This window comes from Pocillopora damicornis, chromosome 11 (genome assembly GCF_964200805.1).
Source record: "Pocillopora damicornis chromosome 11, jaPocDami1.2, whole genome shotgun sequence".
Classification (NCBI taxonomy): Eukaryota; Metazoa; Cnidaria; class Anthozoa; order Scleractinia; family Pocilloporidae; genus Pocillopora; species Pocillopora damicornis.
This window is the reverse complement of record NC_142680.1, coordinates 15,734,995-15,758,873: the sequence shown is the minus strand read 5'-3', so window position 1 is coordinate 15,758,873 and position 23,879 is coordinate 15,734,995. Positions and strand designations below refer to the sequence as shown.

Below are 23,879 nucleotides of genomic sequence, written 5' to 3'. Positions count from 1 at the left end.
GCAAGTCTTTTAAGAGATCAAGTATCAACCTATGTGAGTCCATTGCTACACTCACAAGAAGGCTGTGCACAGAATTTGTTGATCCGCTGACCATTGAGCCTATCTTAGCCAGTCGCCTTATTCCGCTTGACAAAGGCAATGGCGAGGTTCGCCCAATCGGCGTGGGCGAGGTGATTAGAAGAATAATAGGCAAATGCGTCACTAGAGTTGTAAAACAAGATGTGATCAACGCAAGCGGGGCCATGCAAGTGTGCGCTGGTCAGAAGAGTGGAGGGGAAGCCGCCATACATGCCATGCGCAATATCTTTGAAGCCGATGAAACTGATGCCGCCTTACTAGTTGACGCCTCAAACGCCTTCAATTCACTAAAGAGAGCGGCTGCGCTGAATAACATCAGAGTGCTATGCCCATTGATCGCCACATATGTAATCAACACTTATCGAGCTCCTGCGCGCCTTTTTGGTTGGTGGTAGTGAACTCAAATCTGCAGAAGGAACCACACAGGGAGACCCCTTAGCTATGTCACTGTATGCGGTCAGCTTACAACCGCTAATATCGCTACTTCATAACCGTAGCACTGCGAAGCAATGCTGGTTCACGGATGATGCTACTGGAGCAGGCGCCCTAAAAGAGGTCAAGCAATGGTGGGACGAGTTGAGGCAGGCTTGTTCGCCCCTTGGATATTATCCCAATCCCAAGAAGTGTTGGCTTGTTGTTAAGCCGGAAAAGGAAGGTCGCGCAAAGGAAATGTTCGCAGGGACTGGTATTAACATCACTACCGAGGGGCGCAAACACCTGGGCGCTGCGCTGGGCTCACGGTCCTATCTTGATCATTATGTGGGTGTCAAGGTAGAAGATCGGGTGGGAGAAGTGACGAGGTTGGCGGAGTTTGCAAGATCTCAGCCACAAGCTAGTTATGCAGCATTCACATTTGGGCTTAGACATCGGTGGACGTACTTTATGAGAACATTGCCGGATATCGAGACCCTACTGCAGCCCTTAGAGCGTGCAATCTCGGATGTGCTTATACCATCGCTCATAGGACGTAACTGTTCTAAGGCAGAGCGCGATCTAGTAGCATTGCCGGTGCGTATGGGTGGTCTTGGGCTCATAAATCCATCTGATAGTGCGGATGCGGAGTACTCAGCCTCTATTAGAGTAAGTGCTCCACTTGTAAGCAAGATAGAGGCGCAATCCCATGAGACCTCAGATGAAGCCGAGGGACAACGACTGGTATATACCACCCGGAAAGAAAAGGAGATGGGCTAAAAGAAGAGCTTGAGGTTTTAATGCACGTTATTATATCGCTGGCAGCACCCGTGGGGAATATGAAGCAAATCCTGTGTTCTGATTGGCTAACCGGGTGGGCAAGGTGAGCCCATCCTGCCTGCTCGGGATTGCCCGCTTTGACCCCGCTCAAGGAAAGACTTAGGTGGAACGGACTTGCAAAGTTCGCAACTGTTGAACAATGTAGGCGATGTAGTCGCAAAAAGTGGCAGAAGACAGTAAAACAAAGAAAACAGAAGACTCTCCTAGGTATATTGTGCTGCAACAGTTGCGTCTCTTTCCCGGCTTTCAAATTCAACATATCATTCTTGAGTCTTTTTAAAGCGAAATATTTTTCCTCTACCAGAAATTCTTTATTAGTAGGCTTGTTTGGTCAAGATGGCTGGACATGAGTCCTGTTGTTTTATTTCATTTTTATGGACCTTAACTTTATTCAGGTCCACAAAAACGCAGAAAAGACCTCGGTCAACATGCATTTCACTGTTGTTTGACCCCTTCTTTTTCTGCAAAATGAAGACCTTATCAATAACGTCTATTTCAACGTCTCATAAAGCGTAGCGAGCGACATCATGTATTTCGTGGCCTGACGAAGCATCTTCGCGAAGATCTCCGTTTTGTATTTTTTCTCTTTCCCTTCTTCCCTTTCCCTAAAGTTCCAGGTCATTTGGCTGACGTATCATTGGTCATTTCGTTAACGTCATTGGCATACAATTTCACTAACATCTCTATGCAGTTTTCTTTTCTTCGAAATAGCGACAGTTAAAATGTTGTAAGAAAATTGACAGTGCTGCCGATATGATGCAATTAGAAGCAAGAAGAAACACAATAAAAGTAACAATAACAGCGCAGATGCTGACATAAAACTTACTGTCTCCCAGTGTCTCCACGACCTGTCCAACGCTTGCTGGTCCATTTCCAAAAATAGTAAATGCTAACACCTCAATGCTGTAGTTTGTAAACTCGTTTAGACCAACTAAAGTCACTGTTTGTCTAATATTCTGTTTCTCATTAGTAATATTGAGAATCTTGGCGACGATGTAACCATTTGGTAATGCTTGATAATTCACGATGTATCCTTTGATAATTCCATTTCGATCATCAGCAATAACAGGATCCCATGAGACGGAGATACTTCTAGAGGATGTAACACTAACTGTAACTGCTTGTGGTGTATTACTTGGTTCTAAACACAAAATCATGAAATTATAAAGTATATCTAACATTAAATATATCGACGACACTTTTTAAGTCTAAACTTTCAATCTTTCATGTTATTGCAATTTCAGGAGTTAATAAATGATGTTTAAGAGAACCATCTTTACAAGTTGTCAAAGAAGCTGTGAACAGTTTCCAAACGAATGCGTTCGCATTGAAAATAAACAAATAAAAGAATGAAAAATAACTCAATAATATTAACAAAAAACAAAACCCTCGAAACAAACTACAACGGAAGGAATATTGCCTACCACTTTTTGGTACACAAAGATTTTGCATAAAAAGTAATAGGCTCCGAAGTAAATAACATTACTAAAAAAATCCGGAATAGCTTAAATGATAATAGAAAATAAAATAGAAAGGCTGGACAAATATAAAACACTCAGTATCCCAAAGTACTGTTTCTGCGTTCAATGTGATTTAATTAAATGCAAGAACGAACACAATAAAAGTAACAATAACAGCACAGATGCTGGCATAAAACTTACTGTCTTCCAGTGTCTCCACAACCTGGACAACGCTTGCTGGTCCATTTCCGAAAGCAGTAAATGCTAACACTCCTATACTGTAGTTTGTAAACTCATTAAGATTATCTAAAGTGACTGTTTGTCTATTATTCTGTTCCTCATAAGTAATATTGAGGATCTTAGCGACGATGTAACCATTTGGTAATGCTTGATAATTCACGATGTATCCTCTGATAATTCCATTTCGACCGTCAGCAACGATAGGATCCCATGAGACGGAGATACCTCTAGAGGATGTAGCACTAACTGTAACTGCTTGTGGTGCATTACTTGGTTCTAAACACAAAGTCATGAATTTACAAAGTACATCTAACATTGAATATATCGACGACATTTTTTTAACTCTAAACGTTCGATCTATCATGTGATTGCAATTTCAGGAGTTAATAAATAATGTTTAAGAGAACTATCTTTACAAGTTTCGAAGAAACTCTGAACAGTTTCCAAACGAATGCGTCCGCATTTATAGAAAAATAAACAAATAAAAGAATGAAAAATAATTCAATAATTTAACAAAAAACAAAAAACAAAACCCTCGAAACAAACTAGAACGGAAGGAATATTGCCTACTACTTTCTGGTACACAAAGATTTTGCATAAAAAGTAAGAGGCTCAAAAGTAAACAACATTACCAACAAAAATCCGTAATAGCTTAAAAGAAAAAAAGGACATATATTCAGAAGACTTAGCCTTTGGCGGCCACTGGATTTTAGAGTTACAAAGTACATCTCAATTTTTGCAACTATTATAAAGTTTACTTCGTCAATTTTGTACGTCAATATCTTTTCAAGGAGGCTTGTAAGACTAGAAGTTGAACTGTCGCAAATGCCGTGAAAGGAGACTTACACTGCTGAAGGAGCCCCTAAGAGTTACTTACTGTCAACAACATATACGCCTTTTGCTATCTGTTACATTAATACTTTGTACCAAACATAAGAAAATCGAAACTAAAACAAAAAGCTTGGACAAATATAAAACACTCAGTATCCCAAAGTACTGTTTCTGCGTCCAATATGATTTAATTAAATGCAAGAACAAACACAATAGAAGAAACAATAACAACACAGATGCTGGCATAAAACTTACTGTCCTCCAGTGTCTCCACAACCTGGACAACGCTTGCTGGTCCATTTCCGAAAGCAGTAAATGCTAACACTCCTATACTGTAGTTTGTAAACTCATTCAGATGATCTAAAGTGACTGTTTGTCTTTTATTCTGTTGCGCTCTGGTGATATTGAGAAATTTGGCGGCCATGTCACCATTTGGTAAGGCTTGATAATTTACTTTATATCCTTTGATAATTCCATTTCGATCATCAGCAATGACAGGATCCCAAGAGACAAAGATACTTATAGAAGATGTCGCACTAACTGTAACGGCTTGTGGTGCATTACTTGGTACTAAAGGCAAAATCATGAAGTTAAAAAAGTACATCTTCGATAAATCATATCAGCAACAATTATTGAGTTTACACTCTCACTCTTATTAGTTCGTTGGCCACAGTAGGGTTCTCTAGGGGAGAAAATGTGAGTATTATCTGATTAAAGGTTTAAGTTAAAGACTTTACAAATTCATTTCATAGCAATCGTGAAAATGTAGCTTTCGCAATTTTTTCGTGTATTTGGAGTACTTCTCAACATGGAAACGAGGAAGTAAAATGATTATTTCCAATGCCTTCTTTGTTTATCGTTGCAAATAAATCAGTACGTGAAATATTGAACATCATTTCAAAACCATGTACCAGGCTTACAGCCAAATAAATTGATTTGATTTCAAAGAAAACTTAAATGAAATCAGTAAGTCAAACTCGCAATATATCAAGGGTAAGTTCCAAGATAGGGAAGTGTTTCAAAGTTCTAGTCCATTCGTAACCTTGCCGTTTCAGGACGCATTCAAAAACATAGTTGGTAAATAAAAAACACAAAGATAAAGACTTGACGCCGGAATCTGTATCTTTCGTCAACGAAAGCACTTGAAATCAAACAGTTGGCTTAGTATAGTAACAAGATCTCAACGACGGATAAGAACAGACCAAACGAAACGGCCTTGTCGTGAAAAATTATTTTTATTATTATCATTATTATAATTATTATCATGAAAAATCACAGTCTACTGCTTGATTTGGCGGAGACTGCCAGAGCAGGAGAAATTCTTCCGGTCAGCTATAGGAGGAAATAGCGTAAATGAAGCAAGAGTTGGAGAAAATTTCTCAAAAAATGGAAAACGCAGAAGAGCAAAGGCTTCGTCGAGAAGAGCCTAAAACGAGCAGAAGTCATGATGAGAAAGGATGCTATTGCTACATATGATAGCAGAGTCATTGGCCTTTCCACAAGAAATTCTTTATTAGTAGGCTTGTACAAACGAGGATACTATCAATAACGTGTATTTCAACGCCTCACAAATTGTAGCGCGCGATCTCTCGCTTTTGGGTCTTAGGTCGTCGGTCCACGGTTGAATAAGGTCTTCGGTTCATAGAAACCTCCACTACCGGAGCTATTGAGGTTATAACTGACCAGACAAAACAAACAAGTACTCATGCTTGGAAGGCGAATCTGTTTCGAATAGAACCAATTATTTCACATAATAACGAATCGCAAAGCTATGACAAACCGTTTGGGTTTATTCGATTAGATACATTAGAAAATCCCAAGCTAGTTAAGATGTTTGATCTGAGAAAAAGTTAACGTGCTACGTAGGATGATTCATTTGGTCATCAATGGCAGCAACTAGAAGATTCAAATCAGCAAAGTAACACTTCTTAAGAAAGTTGGAAACGGAATTTGGTGACTTGTTGCAATTTTAAGATCTCATCAATAATAACCCTTTTGTTCTAGCCAAAAATCTTTCGAAGGCTCAGCTGAGCACTGAGGAAATTGCAGCCGTTTCACTAGTGACCAGTTCGCTAACGGTCAAGGTGGTTTCCCTAATGTTCCAGGTCATTTGGCTGACGTATCATTGGTCATTTCGTTAACGTCATAGGCACAAAATATCACTAACATCTCTATCTAGTTCTCTTTTCTTCGTATTAGCGACAATTAAAATGTTGTAAGAAAATTGACAGTGCTGCCGATATAATGCAATTAAAAGTAAGAACAAACGCAATAAAAGTAACAATAGCACAGATGCTGGCATAAAACTTACTGTCTTCCAGTGTCTCCACAACCTGCCCAACGCTTGCTGGTCCATTTCCAGAAATAGTAAATGCTAAAACCCCAATGCTGTAGTTTGCAAACTCATTTAGACCAACTAAAGTCACCGTTTGTCTATTATTCTGTGCGTCATTAGTAATATTAAGGATCTTAGCGACGATGTAACCATTTGGTAAGGCTTGATAACTCACGATGTATCCTTTGATAATTCCATTTCGATCATCAGCAACGACAGGATCCCATGAGACGGAGATACCTCTAGAAGATGTCACATCAACTGTAACAGCTTGTGGTGCACCACTGGGTTCTAAAGGCAAAAAGTATATCTTAGATTAAATGTATCCGAGTGACATTTTTTTAACCCTACACTTTCACTATTTCGTGTTATTGCAATTTCAGGAATAAAAATTACTTTTAAAGGTTTCGAAGAAGCCATGAACAACCTTTTTTACAGACGAATGCTTTTATATTAAAAAAAAAGGATTAAGTCAAACAAACAAAACCCTAGCATGGAAGAATTATTTCTTACTGCTTTCTAGTACACAAAAATTTTGCATGAAAAGTAAGGGGCTCAGAGGTAAGCAATAACAAAAATCCGGAATAGATTAAAACGATAAAAAAAAGATGTGTTTAGAAGATGAGGCATTCGATGGACCACCGAATCTTAGAGGTAAAATCATGATGTATAAAGGGCATCAGAATTTTAGCAAGGTTCATAAAATTGACTTCTTTCATCTTGCACGTTATCCTATTTTCAAGGAGGCCTGTACTAGCATAAGTTAAACTATCGCAAAATCTGTAAACGAGAACTTGGCAAAAGAAAATGTCTCCTGCTTATTAAAACTTCTAAAAGTACCCTATTGTCAAGAGGAAGCATGCCTTTTGATATCTGTTATATTAAAAATTTTGCAAGAAGTACAAGAAGATCAATCCAGTAAAAAAACCGCAAACTATGAAACACTCAGTATCAAAAGCATTATTAATATGTCCATAAGACAAACCAAAGAACGCTTTTAAAAGAAGACAATTTTTTATAAGGAAATAGACATTACTGCCGATGTACAGTTGTGATTAAAGGCCGCAACAACAAAAAAGCGATACAATTAACAAGAACAGCCCGAATGCTGGTGTAAAACTTGTTGTCTTGGTGTCTTTACAACCTGGCCAACACTTGCTGGTCCATTTCCAAAAACAGTAAATACCAACGCCCCAATGCTTTAGCTTGTAAACTCGTTCAATAATGTAATTAAAGACAAGAAGAAACACAATAAAAGTAACAATAACAGCGCAGATGCTGGCATAAAACTTACTGTCTTCCAGCGTTTCCACGACCTGCCCAACGCTTGCTGGTCCATTTCCAAAAATAGTAAATGCTAAAACCCCAATGCTGTAGTTTGTAAACTCGTTTAGACCAGCTAAAGTCACCGTTTGTCTATTATTCTGTTCCTCGTTAGTAATATTGAGGATCTTGGCGACCAGGTGACCATTTGGTAATGCTTGATAACTCACGATGTATCCTCTGATAATTCCATTTCGATCATCAGCAACGACAGGATCCCATGAGACGGAGATACTTCTAGAGGATGTAACACTAACTGTAACAGCATGTGGTGCATTACTTGGTTCTAAACACAAAATCATGAAATTACAAAGTACATCTAACATTGAATATATCGACGACACTTTTTAACTCTAAACTTTCAATCTATCATGTTATTGCAATTTCAGGAGTTAAAAAATGATGTTTAAGAGAACTATCTTTACAAGTTTCGAAGAACAGTTTCCAAACGAATGCGTCCGCATTGAAAAATAAACAAATAAAAGAATGAAAAATAACTCAGTAATTTAACAAAGAACAAAAAACAAAACCCTCGAAGCAAACTAGAACGGAAGGAATATTGCCAACAACATATATATACAACAACATATATGCCTTTCGCTATCTGTTACATTAAGACTTTGCACCAAATATGAGAACATCAAAAATAAAATAGAAAGGCTGGACAAATATAAAACACTCAGTATCCCAAAGTACTGTTTTTGCGTCCAATATGATTTAATTAAATGCAAGAACAAACACAGTAAAAGAAACAATTACAGCACAGATGCTGGCATAAAACTTACTGTCTTCCAGTGTCTCCACAACCTGGCCAACACTTGCCGGTCCATTTCCAAAAACAGTAAATGCTAACACCCCAATGCTGTAGTTTGTGAACTCATTCAGATTACCTAAAGTCACGGTTTGTCTTTTATTCTGTTGCTCTTTAGTGATTTTGAAGATCTTCGTAGCAATGTCACCATTTGGTAAGGCTTGATAATTTACTTTATATCCTTTGACAATTCCATTTCTATCATCAGCAATGACAGGATCCCAGGAGACGGAGATACTTCTAGAAGATGTAACACTAACTGTAACAGCTTGTGGTGCACCGGTCGGCTCTAAAGGCAAAATCACGAGGGTAAAAAGTACATCTAAGATTACACATTTCAGCAACATTTTCTAAGTGTACACTCTCACTTATTTTAGTCCATGGGCCACAGTAGGGTTCTCGGTACCATTCTGGAGGAGAAAATGTGACTGTGATCTGACTAAAGGTTATGTCAAAGACTTTACAAATTCATTTGATAGCCAATACCTATTTTGTTGATCATGGCAAATAGATCAGTACATGAAACATTGAACAGCATTTCAAAACAATGTTTTCAAACCATTAAGTAAAACTCGTAAGGTATCATGGGTACGTTCCAAGATAGGGAAGTGCTTCACAGTTCTAGTCGATTCGTAACCTTACCGTTTTAGGACGAATTCAAAAGACATAGTTGAGAAACAAAAAACATAACGATAAAGACTTAATGCAGAAACCTGTATTTTGTCGGCGAAAGCACTAGAAAGCAAATAGTTGGCGATCGAATATTATCAAGATCACAACGACTGATAAGAACAGACCAAACTAAACAGCCTCTTTGTGAAATTTGTATCAGTCACTGCTCGGATGATGGAGATTATTTACTATCATTATTACAATTATTATTATTCCGGAGAGTGCTAAGGAAGGAGAAATTCATCCAGTCAGCCATAGCAGTAAATACTGTAGCCTTTAAAACAATAAAGCGAGAATTGGAGAAAACTTCTCAAAAAATGGAAAACGCCGAAGAGATTCGAGGGTGTAATTTATGAAGTGGAGAACAAAGGTCTCGTTGAGAAGGGCTTAAAACGAGAAGAAATCATGATGAAAAAGGCTGCTATTCCTACGGATGATAGCAGAGTTATTGGCCGTTCCTCTCGTGATTAGCTAATGGCTGATTCTTAGCATCAAGGCCAGAGGTGTCTACTAATGAAAGTCCCACAAAGCATAGCGAGCGATATCATGTCAGTATTTCGTGGTTTGAAGAAGCATTTTCGCGAAGGTCTTCGTTTTGTACTTTGATCCCAACGTTTTCTACAAACAAGGACTCTACCGATAACGTGCATTTCAACGCCTCACAAAGTATGGTGCGCGATATTTCGGTTATGGGTCTTTGGTCTTCGGTCTTCGGTTGAGTTCGGTCTTCGGTTCATGATACTCCCACCAGTGCTATCAAGATTATGACAGCCCAGACAAAGTAAACATGTACTCAAGACCGAGGTCATAGTTTTTCACCATATGAACCGACCTTTAGCCGGTAAATAACATTTTTTTTTAACTTTACGAAATTCTTTCCGAAAGAACCTGAGTGATTTAGGTTTGTAACCACGACAAGATCTTCCATAAACTGAACAATTTTCGAGCGAGTAAATGGTCGTTAAAATAGAGGTGATACAAATTAAAGAGAGATGCCTCATCAAAACATTTTCATTTGCGTAAGGATAAAGGTGATTTAAAAGGCTTCCAAAAAAACTTTGAAATATTATTTTTACAAGTATTTGTCACAATCTGACACCTGTCTATTAGAGAGCACGTAAGAAAAAAGAAAAAAGCGCAAGAACATTTGAAAAACAACGGAACTAGTTTGGCAAGGACTGACACGACAATGTTTTCTTCAAAAACATTTAATGATCTAACGGGAAGTATTATCCACTCTCATCGACGATTAATTCATGTACGAAGATTTACCTCTGTTCATTAAGTAAACGGCGAGGAAAGTAATTGTGAGTAAATTCAAATCTTTTATTTCGAAGTTGTGAGAGTTTGCTCGTTTGTTTGCTGCAATGACGATGTAAATCTGGTCTTGCCTCCACAAAAACTAAATTCGAATGACACACTCCAACGAGACACAAGGGGATTTAATGCGGCTCTCTCTCGATAAATTCCTTCAGTTTCTGTTTTGCAATTTACGGTACAAATGTCCAAATTGAACGGACTCAGAAAGACTCACCGAGAGCGTATATTCGTCGTAGAATTTCTAGCTCTCTCACTACGAACAAATTGTTTGAGAAAATTCAGGTATTAAATGAATGAGATTTCCATCGTTCAGTTTAACTGTAACCAAATACCTCACGTTTTAACTTTCTAGGCACTTTTTGTGAAAGATTAAAATCAATTGCAGACAGTTTTTAGGCCGCTTGTCAACCAACGTAATGACACTATTGCTTATACAAATAGTTAAATTCATTCTGAAAGCAATATTTTTCTGTCACCCAAAGTGATTTGAGAGAGAGAAAAGAGAGAATTCATAAGTTATTTATCGGCTTGAGGTAGTGACCGACGTGTTTGCTTAAAAATACTGCCCAGCCGGAAAAACGAGATATATTTATGAAAAATGGCAACGAAATTTTGGATGAACTCGACGATTCACGAAAGCGTTACCGTGGCCAGTGGGCAGAGATAGGAAAATACTGACCGGATAAAGAACCAATCAGATGGCAGGATTCGTTACCGTACCCTCTAAAAAAAAATAAATATATGTTATTTGCCGGCTGGGAGGTCCGTATGGTGAAAAACTGTGACCGAGGTCTTGAAAATGCTGCCCGAGGCCGTAGGCCGAGGGCAGCATTTTCAAGGCCGAGGTCACAGTTTTTCACCATACGGACCGACCCTTAACCGGTAAATAACATATTTATTTTTTTTAAACTTAACGGGCTATAAATACGGCAAGATCTTCCATAAACTGAACAATTTTTGAGCGAGTGAATGGTAGTTAAAGTAAAGGTGATACAAATTAAAGAGAGATGCTTCACTGAGACATTTTCACTTGCGTAATGATAAAGTTGATTTAAAAGGCTTCCAAACAAAGTTTGAAACATTATTTTTACAAGTATCTGTCACAATTTGACACCTGTCAATTAGAGAGCGCGTAAGAAAAAAAAGCGCAAGAAGATTTGAAAAACAACGGAACTAGTTTGGCAAGGACTGTCACAACAATGTTTTCTTCAAAAACAACCAATGATATAACGGAAAGTGTTATTCACTCTCATTGACGATTCATTCATGTACGAAGATTTACCTCTGTTCATTAAGTAAACGGCCAGGAACGTAATTGTGAGTAAATTCAAATTTTTTATTTTGAAGTTGTGAGAGTTTGCTCGTTTGTTTGCTGCAACGGCGTGTGTAAATCTGGTCTTTCCTCCACAAAGACTAAATGTTTTCGAAGAACGGCATACTACAACGAGACACATGGGGATTTAATGCGGCCTTTTCTCAATAAATTCCTTCAGTTTCTGTCCTGCAATTTATGGTCCAAATGTCCAAATTGAAGGGACTTGGAAAGACTCACCGAGAGCGTATATTTATTGTCGAACTGAAATTGAAACTTCGCTCGCTCTTTCACTACGAACAAATTATTTGAGAAAATTCAGATATGAAATGAATGAAACTTCCTTTGTTCAGTTTACCTGTAACCAAATACCTCACGTTTTAACTTTCTAGGTACTTTTTGTGAACGATTAAAATCAATTGCAGACGGTTTTTAGGCCGCTTGTCAACCAACGTAATGACACTATTGCTTATACAAATTAATTCTGAAACCAATATTTTTTTGTCACCCAAAGTGATTTGAGAGAGAGAAAAGAGAGGATTCATAAGTCGGCTTGAGGTAGTGACCGATGTGTTTGCATAAAAATATTGCCCAGCCGGCAAAACGAGGTATATTTATGAAAAATGGCAACGAAAGTTGAGATGTACTCGGCGACTCACGAAAGCGTTACCGTGGCCCGTGGGCAGAGATAGGAAAATACTGACTGGGTAAAGAACCAATCAGATTGCAAGATTCGTTACCGTGCCCTCTAAAAAAAAATAAAACCAATTATTTCACATGATACCGAATTGCAAAGCTATGACAGATACATTAGAAAATCCTACGCTAGTCAAGATGGTTGATCTGAGAGTGAAACTAAAGTGTTACGTTTGATCATACATCCGGTAATCAGTAGCAGCGACTGAAAGATTCAAATCAACAAAGTAACATTTTTTAAGTTGGAAACGGTATTTGGTGACTCTTTGTAATTTCAAGATCTCCTTTATGATAATTTTTTTTTTCTACCCAAAAATTTTTCAAAGGCTCAACTGGCCACTGAGGCAATAACATTCCGGCGTTTCGCTAAAGACCAGTTCGCTAACGGTTTAGGTGGTTCCGCTAACGTTTCAGGTCATTTGGCCGACGTATCAAAGATCATTTCGGTAACGTCATAGGCAATTTCACTAACGTCTCTTTCCAGTTTTGTTTTCTTCGAAATAGCGACAGTTGAAATATTGTACCGTAATTAACTGTGTAAGATCGGCCAAGAATGGACTGTGATTGACTTGCTGAAGTTGTGTTACATCTACTTTGTCGATGTATCGATTCACCTTAATTTTTTTTTCTTTTTTTATCGCCTTGTATCAAATCGGCTTTCAGTTTCTAGTGAAACGATCTAACTTCCTTACGGCCTTTTCGGTCGATTAGAATTAAGTGGATCAAGTTCTGCCTGCGGGATCATTAAATGTTTCGTAAGACGTAACCGAAAAGATCGATGAGAGTAGACGTGAGCCAACTCTCCTGAGAGACTGCGAAACGACCTAAGATCATAGCGAGCTGGTCGTTATTGAAAGGACATGTAGGGAAAACAACCGCCTACTTAAAGAGGTAGTAATATTGTCACGATCTTAGCAATTAGACAATTATTAAAGGAATACTCCATCCGAAAACAAGGAAATTTAGCTATAGCAAGCAGGCCTGCACGCTATGATGCAGTTATTTCAAAATAGCTCTAAAATATCATGGCCACCAAAACCTGTTAAACTATACGATAGTGTAATCAATATTCTAGGAAAAACTAAATGCTTTTCCCTTAACAGTCTCCTAGCTGGCAACACATTAATCGTGCTGCGAAGGAGGAGGAAGAGCGAATGTCCGATGATGAATATTCCGAGACATGACGAAAATGGCGACCTCGGAAGATGAAAAAAACCAACAAAGAATTTTCTGTTAGCAATATGGTTGAGACAATTATGAAATCTTTATTTCTCCATTTGAATTGGGTGTTCTTATTCAGGCAAATTGATAACCTTTAAGTTCTCTGATTTTTGGAATATTTCGTTTCAGTTGTGTCCTTCTCAAAATTAATGGACTTTTGAAGATTGATTATTAAGTAATTTCACTTAAAACGTACAATACTTTATATTTTCAAACAATTAATTTCGCTTTATTACGTGTTAGAGTAATCGTTTCCTAATATCCAACATGACGGATTCAAGATGGCGTTTGGATATTAATAAAGATGGGCTGTCTTTGTAACGATGGCATCTAACCTTACTATTGGCTGTGAATCTGTTACTATTTTCTACTTCCATTTGGAAAATATTTTGCGAGATCGAACGATAAACAAAAACATTTCCAAATTTTATACTTTTACTAAGTATATCGTAGCGCTGTCATGGGAAAAAAATCGTTAAAAATCAAATAAATTTTTATTTTTTTATTTCCTGTAAATTCTGAAGAAACAAGTGACATCAATCGGTAATGTAATAATACCTGTTCAGCTACTTATTAGGCACTGCTATCATACATTACATTAAACTAGAATAATTGCAATTTTCAAAAACGCATGGTAGCATTACTCCCCCCGAGAGGTACCGAAAGGTCATTTTTGGGGGTCCTGGCCCATGGCCATAATATGTTATTTTAATTTGAGGAATTTTTTGCTGGCTGTTACATTACAGTTTTGCAAGAAATGCAAAGGGATTCAAAACTAACAAAAACAAAAAAACAAAAGGAAACTATAAAACACTCAGTATCACAAGGCACTGTTTATGTGTGCACTAGAAAAACTAAAAACGCTTTTAAAGAAAACAACCTTTGAAAGGAAAATTTACAGTGCTGCCGATATGATTCTATTAAAAGTAGCAACAAACACAACAAAAGTAACTATAACAGCATAGATGTTGAAATAAAACTTACTGTCTTCCAGTGTCTCCACAACCTGGCCAACACTTGCCGGTCCATTTCCAAGAAGAGTAAATGCTAACACTCCAATGCTGTAGTTTGTAAACTCATTCAGATTATCTAAAGTCACTGTTTCTCTTTTATTCTGTTGCTCTTTAGTGATATTGAGGAACTTAGTGACCGCGTAAGTATTTGGTAGGGCGTGATAATTTACTCTATATCCTTTAATAATTCCATTTCTATCTTCAGCAATGACAGGATGCCATGAAACGGAGATACTTCTAGAAGATGTAACACCAACTGTAACAGCTTGTGGTGCACCACTCGGTTCTAGAGGCAAAATCGTGAAGTTACAGAGTACATCTACGATTAAACATATCAGCAACATTTTTTAAGTCAACACTTTCACTCTTACATGTTACTGTAATTTGAGGAATTTAAAAATGACGTTTGAGGAACCATGTTTTCAAGTTCCAAGAAGATGTGAAAACAAACGTGCCAAAAGAAAACGTCTGCAATAAGAAAAAAACTCCCTAAAGCAAACCAGCATGGAAGGAACATTGGCTACTGACCCCTGGTACAAAAAAAACTTTTGTATGGATAGTAACAAGATCAGAAGTAAATCACAACAACAAAATTAACAAAAAGCCGGAATAGAAAAAATCGACTATATATTTAAAAGATGTTGCCTTTGGTGGGCCCCCGAGTTTGACAGGTAAAATCATGATGTTAAAAAGGACATCTGAATTTCAGCAACGTTTATAAAACCTTAATTCGTCGATCTTGCACGTCATCACGGAGGCTTGTATGACCAAAAGTAAAACTGTCGCAAAAGCTGTGAACGAGCATTTGGCAAAAGAAACCTTCCACTGATTAGAAAATCCCCTGAAAGCAATCTACTGTCAAGAGGACAAGTGCCTTTCAATTGCTTAGGGTTAGGAAGAATTATTAGAAAATCAAAACTAAAAAAATTTGAAGAATAAAAAACTGGACAATATAAAACACTCAGTATTACAAAGTACTGTTTCTGCGTCCATAGGACAAACAAAAAACGCTTTTTTATAAAAAAAAGAAACCTTTCATAAGAAAATTGACAATGTTGCCGATATAACGCGATTAAAGGCTCCAACAAACACAAAGTAAAAATAATAGCGCAGTTGCTGGCATAAAACTTACTGTCTGCCAGTGTCTCTACAACCTGGCTAACACTTACTGGTCCATTTCCAAAAACAGTAAATGCTAATACCCCGATGCTGTAGTTTGTAAACTCATTCAGGTTACTTAAAGTCACTGTTTGTCTATTATTCTGTTCCTCATTAGTGATATTGAGGATCTTAGCAACGATGTAACCATTTGGTAAGGCTTGGTAATTCACGATGTATCCTTTGATAATTCCATTTCGATCATCAGCAGTGACAGGATCCCAGGAGACGAAGATACTTTTAGAAGATGTAGCACTAACTGTAACAGCTTGTGGTGTACTACGCGGTTCTAAAGGCAAAATCAGGAGTGCATGACCAAAAGTTAAATTGTCACAAAATCTGTGAACGACCATTTGGCAAATGAAAACTATAATATACTTCATATACTTGAATGATTCCATTTCGACTATCGGCGGGGACATAACCCCAGGATACATTGATACTTGTACATGTTACCTCGTTAATTGTGACTAGTTGTGGTGGCTCACTAGGCTCTTAAAGCTAAAGGAAACTATCATAAGGCCCTGTGCTTTTCATGGCTAACAAACTGAGGAGAGAACGGCTGAAAATCTTTTCAAATTTCTGAGTATACCTTTATTCATACCATCATCAGAGTGTCTTTACAGCAAATGTAATTGTCATCGTAACCATGAAGGAAACAAAAGGCTGCAAGCAGTTTTGGTTGTATAACTAATAAAAATTGCCCGAAATTACACAAAAATTGACAGTATTCATAACAAAATGAATAACAATATAGATTGATTAAAAAAAAAGTAACGTAACACTCACTATGCTGGTCGGTAGTCTTTCTCACCGAAGCACTTAAATGACTGGCACCTTTACTGTTAAACGCCTGCATGGCAAACTCGTATGAAGTGTGTTCATTTAGTGGTCCCACCAACAACGATGTCAATTCGGCTCTATCAACAGTTTTATTAATCCAGAGAGGAGTGCTGTTAAGCCGGTGCAAAACGTAATAGCCCAAGACTGCACCTCTGGCGATGTCTTTACTCAGCATCTGGGTTGTAAAGTTAATAAAGCTTTAATATGATGACCACGACTAGTTTTTACGCGCTACGTGTACATACATTACAGTGCGTCCAAATATTGTAATGCACTGTCATAACAATTGCACGTACTCAAATAATTTTATCTCTCTTTTTCCTTTATATAAACACATTCCCCGTTTTTTTTTTTCTTAAAAGTCTTTGGTAGATCTCGGACGACGTCAATATGTAATTAGAAGAAAAACGTGACACATGAGCCACAGACAGGTATTAATGATATTCTTGCTAGGTTTATTGCATCACGATCTGCATCCATGTGCAGACCGGGTGTCTTTCCGCTTTGATTTATGACACACGCGAGCTATGAATGGAGATTCCACAACTTACAATTCGAACCGAGAAAAGGAGGTTATTAAGATATTTATTGTATCTCTGTGTTCAAATAGAGGGGAAAGATTTCAATTCAAACAAACTTTTGCATTAAGCGGGCCGTACACATGCGTTGTTCACCAAACGTGAGGTCAAGATGGCTTGACTTTGGCCAAAAGAACGAGGGTAATATCTAGCCATCTTGACCAAACAAACTAGGTCAATGATTTATCGTTCAGCAAAAGATTTCGCTTCAATAAGAATTAAGATTGCCTTGTTTCGAGAACCGGATAAGAAAGCCAACTTTATTTGTAGTTAAATAATGATAAGACTCTTTCATGTCTTCTTTGTTTTCACTGTCTTCTGCTGGTTTTTGCGACTCCGTCGCCAAAATTTTCCAAAAGTTACGATCTTTACAATCTTTCACGGATTCTTTTTTCTTTCGTGGGATCAAAACAAATAATCCTGAGTGGGCGAGATGGGCCCACCTTGCGCCCGCTGTGAGCCAATCAGGACACAGGATAAGCTTTATATTGCTCACAGGCACAGCTGGGTATATGATGAAATGAAATATGGCCCGCTAAGTGATGCACAACGACACGGAATCTAAACAAGGGGGTAAAAATAATGTCGTTGATGACGTCACCTACAGGTAAGTGACTGTCCCAAGTTAATTAACCCTTTAACTCCCACAAGTGACCAAGAGAGAATTTCTTCTTACAATATCAATACAATATCAAGCAGACAGGTGATGAGAATAAAGAAAAATATCAATTAGGGTATTACAAGTTGATTCAATATCAATTTCTCCAAACTAACATTACAAGAACTGTATGGACGATAGTAAGGAGAATTACTAATGAGATCTTGGAAGTTAAAGGGTCAGGAGCACAGTCGTCTGTATGCTTTTTTGTCCGCGCAATTTCAAAGAACCAAGCAAAGTATGCGTGCATGGTTGTCGGATAATCAGCAAAGAATTCTAAATCCAAACTTTTCGTCTATCAAGTGCACTTTCGTCTATGTGCAATCATGTTAAGAGTTTCCGTTGTTTTATTGCTTGACACGCATGTAATACTCCAACACAGATTATTAAATGGTGTATGTACTTTACATGCAGAGTTACGAAGCAATCAAAGAGAACATTAAGTGTTGAACATATGATATTCAATATTCTACTCATCAAAATAGGTATGTGAACAAGTAACTCAGGTTAATGAAAAACGCCAAAGGGGAAATCAGTATGAGTTGTCAATGCTGTAGTCATAGAAACATTCGTTTGAGGTTACATGCAATATCTGGTAATTACCTGCCAGGAAACATTCACAGCAGTTGAGTTTAGAACAGTCACAACAAAATTTGGAGCCTTGCTCGGCACTGCAAGAAGGAATCAAATAATTTTTTTTCCTTTAATGTGTCAAAATGTGACAAACAACGATTACAGCTCAAAAATAATGTTTGAACAGGTGTTAAATGAACTCCTAAGGAACTCCATTTGATCTTCCTTAAGAGAGTCACATATAGCCTAATACACAGCAGGTGGTGATTAACAAAACAGCAACACGATTTGTTCTTTCAAAACAGACATAACAGTATTTAATATTTCTTTAAATCAGGTAACTTCAGGAGAGAAACAGCTAACATCAAACGATTACCAGAAGTTTACAGTGTATGTCCCGATCCCCTGTCATGTTCCTGTGGTGCATTTGTGGCTTTTCTTCATAACTCTTTTCATACATTGCAAAAAACTGCATAGAGCGAGCAGCATACCTTCTTCATCCGTGGTAACATTCAGAATAGGGCTGCTGCTACTTCTGCCAATTTTGCTTCTAGCAAACACTCTGATATTATATGTTGTCCAAGGAAGAAGACCTGTAAGAGAAGCAGTTGTGGAGAGACTGGAAACCACACATGCACTGCTTGAGAGGGATCCTTGACAAACAACATCCTTTAATATCTGATCATGTTGACTGATCTTCACTATGTAGTTTTTAATGGCACAATTTCCATCAAAACCAGCCGTCCAGGAGATATTTATAACTCGTGAGCCCTTTGTGTCGACAGTAATGTTCTGTGGTGGGTCTGGAACAACTAGGGAATTAAACAACCTCTAAATAAACACTAAAATTTCATTTGGAAGTTTATCCATCCTTACCGAAAGAGGTAAACCAGATCGATCAACATATTTTAAAATATTTCACATTGCACAGGTTCTTCGTTAATAAAACGTGAATAATAAGCTCATCTCTTTTGATTATTTCGATTAACACTTTGCTAGTTCACGGATACCCAATCATACTCCTGGATGAAGAGAGGTTCAGGTCTTATTTATATTATTCATAATTTTTTTCTTTCAAAATGGGATTAAATCACCTACTTACTAAATATCAAAGTTCGAAAAGCAAATCATTGAATTTTGAAATTTTGAACAAGCTGTCCTCTTTTCTGCTGTTTTTGATTTTCTTTTGTTTTTTGTTTTTTTTTTTCTTTCGGGAAAACCATTTCATCAGGTTAGGTTGAGCTTCTACCATTACAACCACCACTACCTTCACCACAACCACCACTATCACTACTGCCACAACTACTACGACCACTACTACAATTACCACTACTAGCACTACCCCTACTTCTTTTACCACTACTACTACTATCACTACAACTACTACTACTACTACTACTACTACCGATACTATTACCACCGCTGCTTTTACGACCACTACTACCACCATTTCTGACTACTACCACTACCACCACCAAAATGGTCCGAAAGCTGTTACTTATAAGATATCCATTCTTGTACCATGATATCGTCGGAACTGGATTTCCTTTAGCGTTACAATACAACGTTACGTTTTGACCTTTTCCCGTTGTGATATTGTGAGGATGAGTTACGATCTCAGGTTTATCTGTGGATAAATACAGTATTTGTGCAAGCTTGTCACAAAAAAAATTATAATTTTCTTGTTCGTGTAATAATTATTGTTTTCCAAATGTATTTAACAGATCTCTCCTTGTCTGTTTTTTAACTCACTGCCGATAATTAAAAAAGAAAAAAAAAATATATATATATATATATATATATATATATATATACACATACGTTTTACTAATATACCCACAATTGTGATCAGTGTCGTGTCCTGAGTGCTGTTTAAAATATTCGTCACTCTACAGGTGTAATTTCCCCCATCCTTTAGGGAAGCTGCAGTGATTGTCAACTGTATTTGACTCTTACTGAAAGATGAAATTGTCACTCTTGAATCACTAATCAGCCTTGAAGTATTTCCAGAAATCGCAGTTCCGTTTTTTATCCACTGCACTTCAGACACTGGTGGGAACGCGTCATACCGACATATCAGCCGGATATCGCTGCCTTTGGCCACATATTGCTCATGATTGCCATCAATTGTAACCTCGGGTTCAACTGAAAAGTAAACAGCGTCGGCGTTAGAGCTAATAAATAATTCGAACATGCAGTATGCCATTGTTGCTTTGTAGTTTTGTTGATGTCGACATACTTTTAACTCTTTGACAAACAAATGATCACCAGTCGGCGGCCCATGAATTTCACAATTAAGCAGGTATTGGACAAAGTAACAAACAAAATGAAATCAAACTGATACAATCTGTGATGAAATAAATAGAAAACAATCTTTGAGGAAAGATCACAGCTGCACTACCCATTTCGGCATCAAGAGTGAGCATCCAAAGGTAAATTGTTTCTCTGGTTAAAATTAATGACCCTTTCATCCAATTTCCGAGAACGGAAGAGCAGAGATATGACTGCTTTATAAGGTTTCAGGATGTAAATGCAACTTATGAGATTAGAAATACAGTATGACAAGTAAGACTTGGAAATAGAAGAGTCTGACACATACACAGAACATCCACTCTGGAATTTAAGGTATCATTTCCAACTCTGTTTCTCGCCACACATCGGTATTTACCGCTGTCCGTTCTGCTTATATTCGTTATTGTCAACCGCTTATTGCCTTGTGAAAAGTTGATCCTAGAATTGCTGTTTATGGGAGATCCATCTTTCACCCAGGATATTGATGGTTCTGGATTTCCAGTGGCGTTACAAGAGAGCGTTATCATCTCTCCCTGCATGAGAGTTTTCCTTTCCGGATGGATGGTGATTAAGGGAAGCTCTGTATGAAAAAGCAGCAGAAATTGCTTAATGTGATACTTAGCATCTCTTCTAATTGTGACGTTTGTATTTTCAACCAAGGGATTAACAGAAATAGAATACGCTAGCAGCTATAACTTGTAACAGTTCACTGAATAGAACAAACTCGAGGGTGACACCTTATTCGCCTTTGATTGACTATTTTTTGTCGTTAGAGGGACTAATTCCATCCTGAAGATTGAGTTAATTTTTTCTGATTGTGGATTGATTCTGTTGTAACGTCACATGGGCTACAGTTCACGCTCTAACGAGGCTCCCCTCTCGGGAGGGAGGGAATTGAGTAGCCCTTCTATGCCTTCTTAGAGCGCTTGCGGCAAATGAGATTCCTACTGTTCCATAAATTTAAATTGCTAATGTCCAAAAGCAAGACAAACGCAGTTGTAAAGTGCTTTGTAACATTCAGTACCTTGGCTTATGACTGACGTCTTTTGGGATGAGTTACCAACAGCATTAATAACAAGGCAGGTGTAGTTTCCAGCATCGTGAGAGGTACTTTGATTTATAAGTAACTGTATTTGACTTTCATTGTAGAGTGAAACAGTAAGGCGGGACTCGTTGACCAACAGACTAGTATTTCTTGCAATCATATCTCCTTCTTTTATCCACTGCACTTCAGACACGGATGGCACAGCATCGTACTTGCATAGGAGTTTCTTCACTTTACCAACAATTGCAAACTGTTGTGGACCACCAATCACTGTGACTCCAGGTATATCTACATTTGCAAAACGAAGCATAAATTTCATATATAACTAATAAATATCTTATATTTTTAAGAATCATTAATTCAGTTCCGCACCGTTTTGGCACTGATAATGAAATAAGAATCTTTCCGCCTATTAAGGCCCATTAGGCAACTTGTCCTACGCCTTTCAAACCAGTGTCAATTAAGGAGCATAATTATCTATAGCTTAGTCATCTCGACCCTATAGTTGGTTGTCCCTCAGACTTTAAAGATAACGAGACTCTGATGGGTGTTCAAAAATATGTGATCTAATGTTTGTATATAAGTTAAAGGATTAAAGAGGACGCATCGATTCTCTGTGACTCTGAGTTTCGCGCCTAAGCGCTCGTCAGGCAGAAAAAACTTTTAAGGTAAACTTTTAAAGGTAAACTTTTAAAGGTAAACTTGTAAACTTTTAAGGCCAAGTGAGACTTTTGCTTGGAAAGCAAGATGAACCATCTCAGTTTCACAAGAAAAACTTCAGGTTTCATTGATTAAAAATGCTCATTACTTACAATGCACTTCCAAGGTAGTGCCACTGGACGTAACATTTCCAGGACTGTTTTCTGCGACACATCGGTACACTGCACTGTCTGTTCTGCTCACATTCTTGATAGTGAGATGCTTTCCTTCGTAAGAAAAATAAATTCTGGAACTGTTATTAGTGTCCAAGGAAAACCCATTTGTGGTCCATGATATTGTCGGTATTGGATTTCCAGTGGCGTTGCAAAATAAAATCATTTTGTCTCCTTCGGTTCTCTGAATCATTCGTGGAAGAGGGCTGATCTCGGGTTTATCTACAGTCGTTAAAATAAGACAAGGAAAATCATCAACAGATCATATTATAGAAAAGAAAGTACCATTTTCAGTTGCCTCGAAAAGAGGTAGATCTGTCCCTTAGAAGTCGAAGCAGCCCAATTGGGGAACAAAATTTGAAACGGTGGAGACTGCGAGTCATAGATTGATCTAAAATGTGTTCAGTTCAAATCACGAGCAGATGACGTTATGATACCTTAAGCTTAAGTAATAAAATAAAGATTGTAACTAGTACATGGACATAACGCACCTATCAAATGAACAAGTTGTTCATTGATTAAACATATAGCAGTGCCAATCAATCACATTTTGATTGGGATTCTAACCCTTAAACTCCTAAGAGAGACTAGCATCTAATTTATCCTTTAAATAGCACCCCTGAATCGAACATTAAGGTCATGATATGAAAAGAAATGATCACCAACTAACGAAGCTTTTGATTGTTATACAGATTCTCCTTGTAAGCAGCTTAGAAAATGTATAAAGAACAGTATGGAAAATATGAATACTGATACAAGGGTGTAGAGGGTTAATTGAGTGGATAAAATGTAAAATGCGCCAAAGACTGAAGGTTTCCCTAAGGCTCTCAAATGTGATAATGTTTAAGAGCGTGTCCACGAGAGCACCGTGCAATCGTACTACATGCCATCTCACCGGTTTCAGTGAAACTTTGCCAGTTTAAAGGGTCTACCCCAAAAATCAAAAAGACAAACTGGTTTCTGTTTTAATCGCTTCAAAATAAGTAAAATGTATGAAGCTCTCACTGCGATACTATTTAACCATTTACTCTGAGAGTTTGCACAAATATTATTACATCCTTAGTTAATGTCCGCCGCAAGTATCAGTCAATTTGATTGTCGGCTTTTCAATCAACAGAGGCAAATATACGACTGTGTTTTTAGACTTTTCGATTCACCCAAATATTTAACAACTTTGAGGTCATCTCCCGTTGACTGAAAGCTACAAAGCTAATCTTAATTACCCTTTATAACCCATTATTTCATCTCTGAAAATCATCAAAAAAATATTTGGGCACTATCGTATTTTTGTCTTGGA

General features: G+C 37.6%; 1 protein-coding gene across 9 annotated transcripts in view; it reads right to left on the bottom strand.

Moving 5' to 3' along the window:
• LOC113683250 (protein sidekick-1-like) overlaps positions 1–23,879 on the bottom strand; it is a 51,567-nt gene that overhangs the window by 10,210 nt on the left and 17,478 nt on the right. For 3 of the 9 annotated variants that reach the window (XR_016181091.1, XR_016181092.1, XM_089187361.1), the window contains exons 4-18: positions 22,523–22,804; positions 21,690–21,998; positions 20,973–21,245; positions 20,195–20,518; positions 18,865–19,185; positions 18,404–18,471; positions 16,511–16,739; positions 15,696–16,010; positions 14,535–14,849; positions 8,304–8,618; positions 7,490–7,804; positions 6,172–6,486; positions 4,116–4,430; positions 2,991–3,305; positions 2,156–2,470 (exon numbers count right to left, since the gene is read on the bottom strand). Coding sequence is in view for 7 of the 9 variants with exons in the window: in XM_089187361.1 (XP_089043487.1) it covers positions 2,156–2,470; positions 2,991–3,305; positions 4,116–4,430; positions 6,172–6,486; positions 7,490–7,804; positions 8,304–8,618; positions 14,535–14,849; positions 15,696–16,010; positions 16,511–16,739; positions 18,404–18,471; positions 18,865–19,185; positions 20,195–20,518; positions 20,973–21,245; positions 21,690–21,998; positions 22,523–22,804 (4,326 nt within the window). In the remaining 2 variants the exon portion in view is untranslated. The remainder of the gene's footprint in view (positions 1–2,155; positions 2,471–2,990; positions 3,306–4,115; positions 4,431–6,171; positions 6,487–7,489; positions 7,805–8,303; positions 8,619–14,534; positions 14,850–15,695; positions 16,011–16,510; positions 16,740–18,403; positions 18,472–18,864; positions 19,186–20,194; positions 20,519–20,972; positions 21,246–21,689; positions 21,999–22,522; positions 22,805–23,879) is intronic. The other 6 variants (XM_089187366.1, XM_089187367.1, XM_089187362.1 and 3 more) reach the window with 5 other exon arrangements.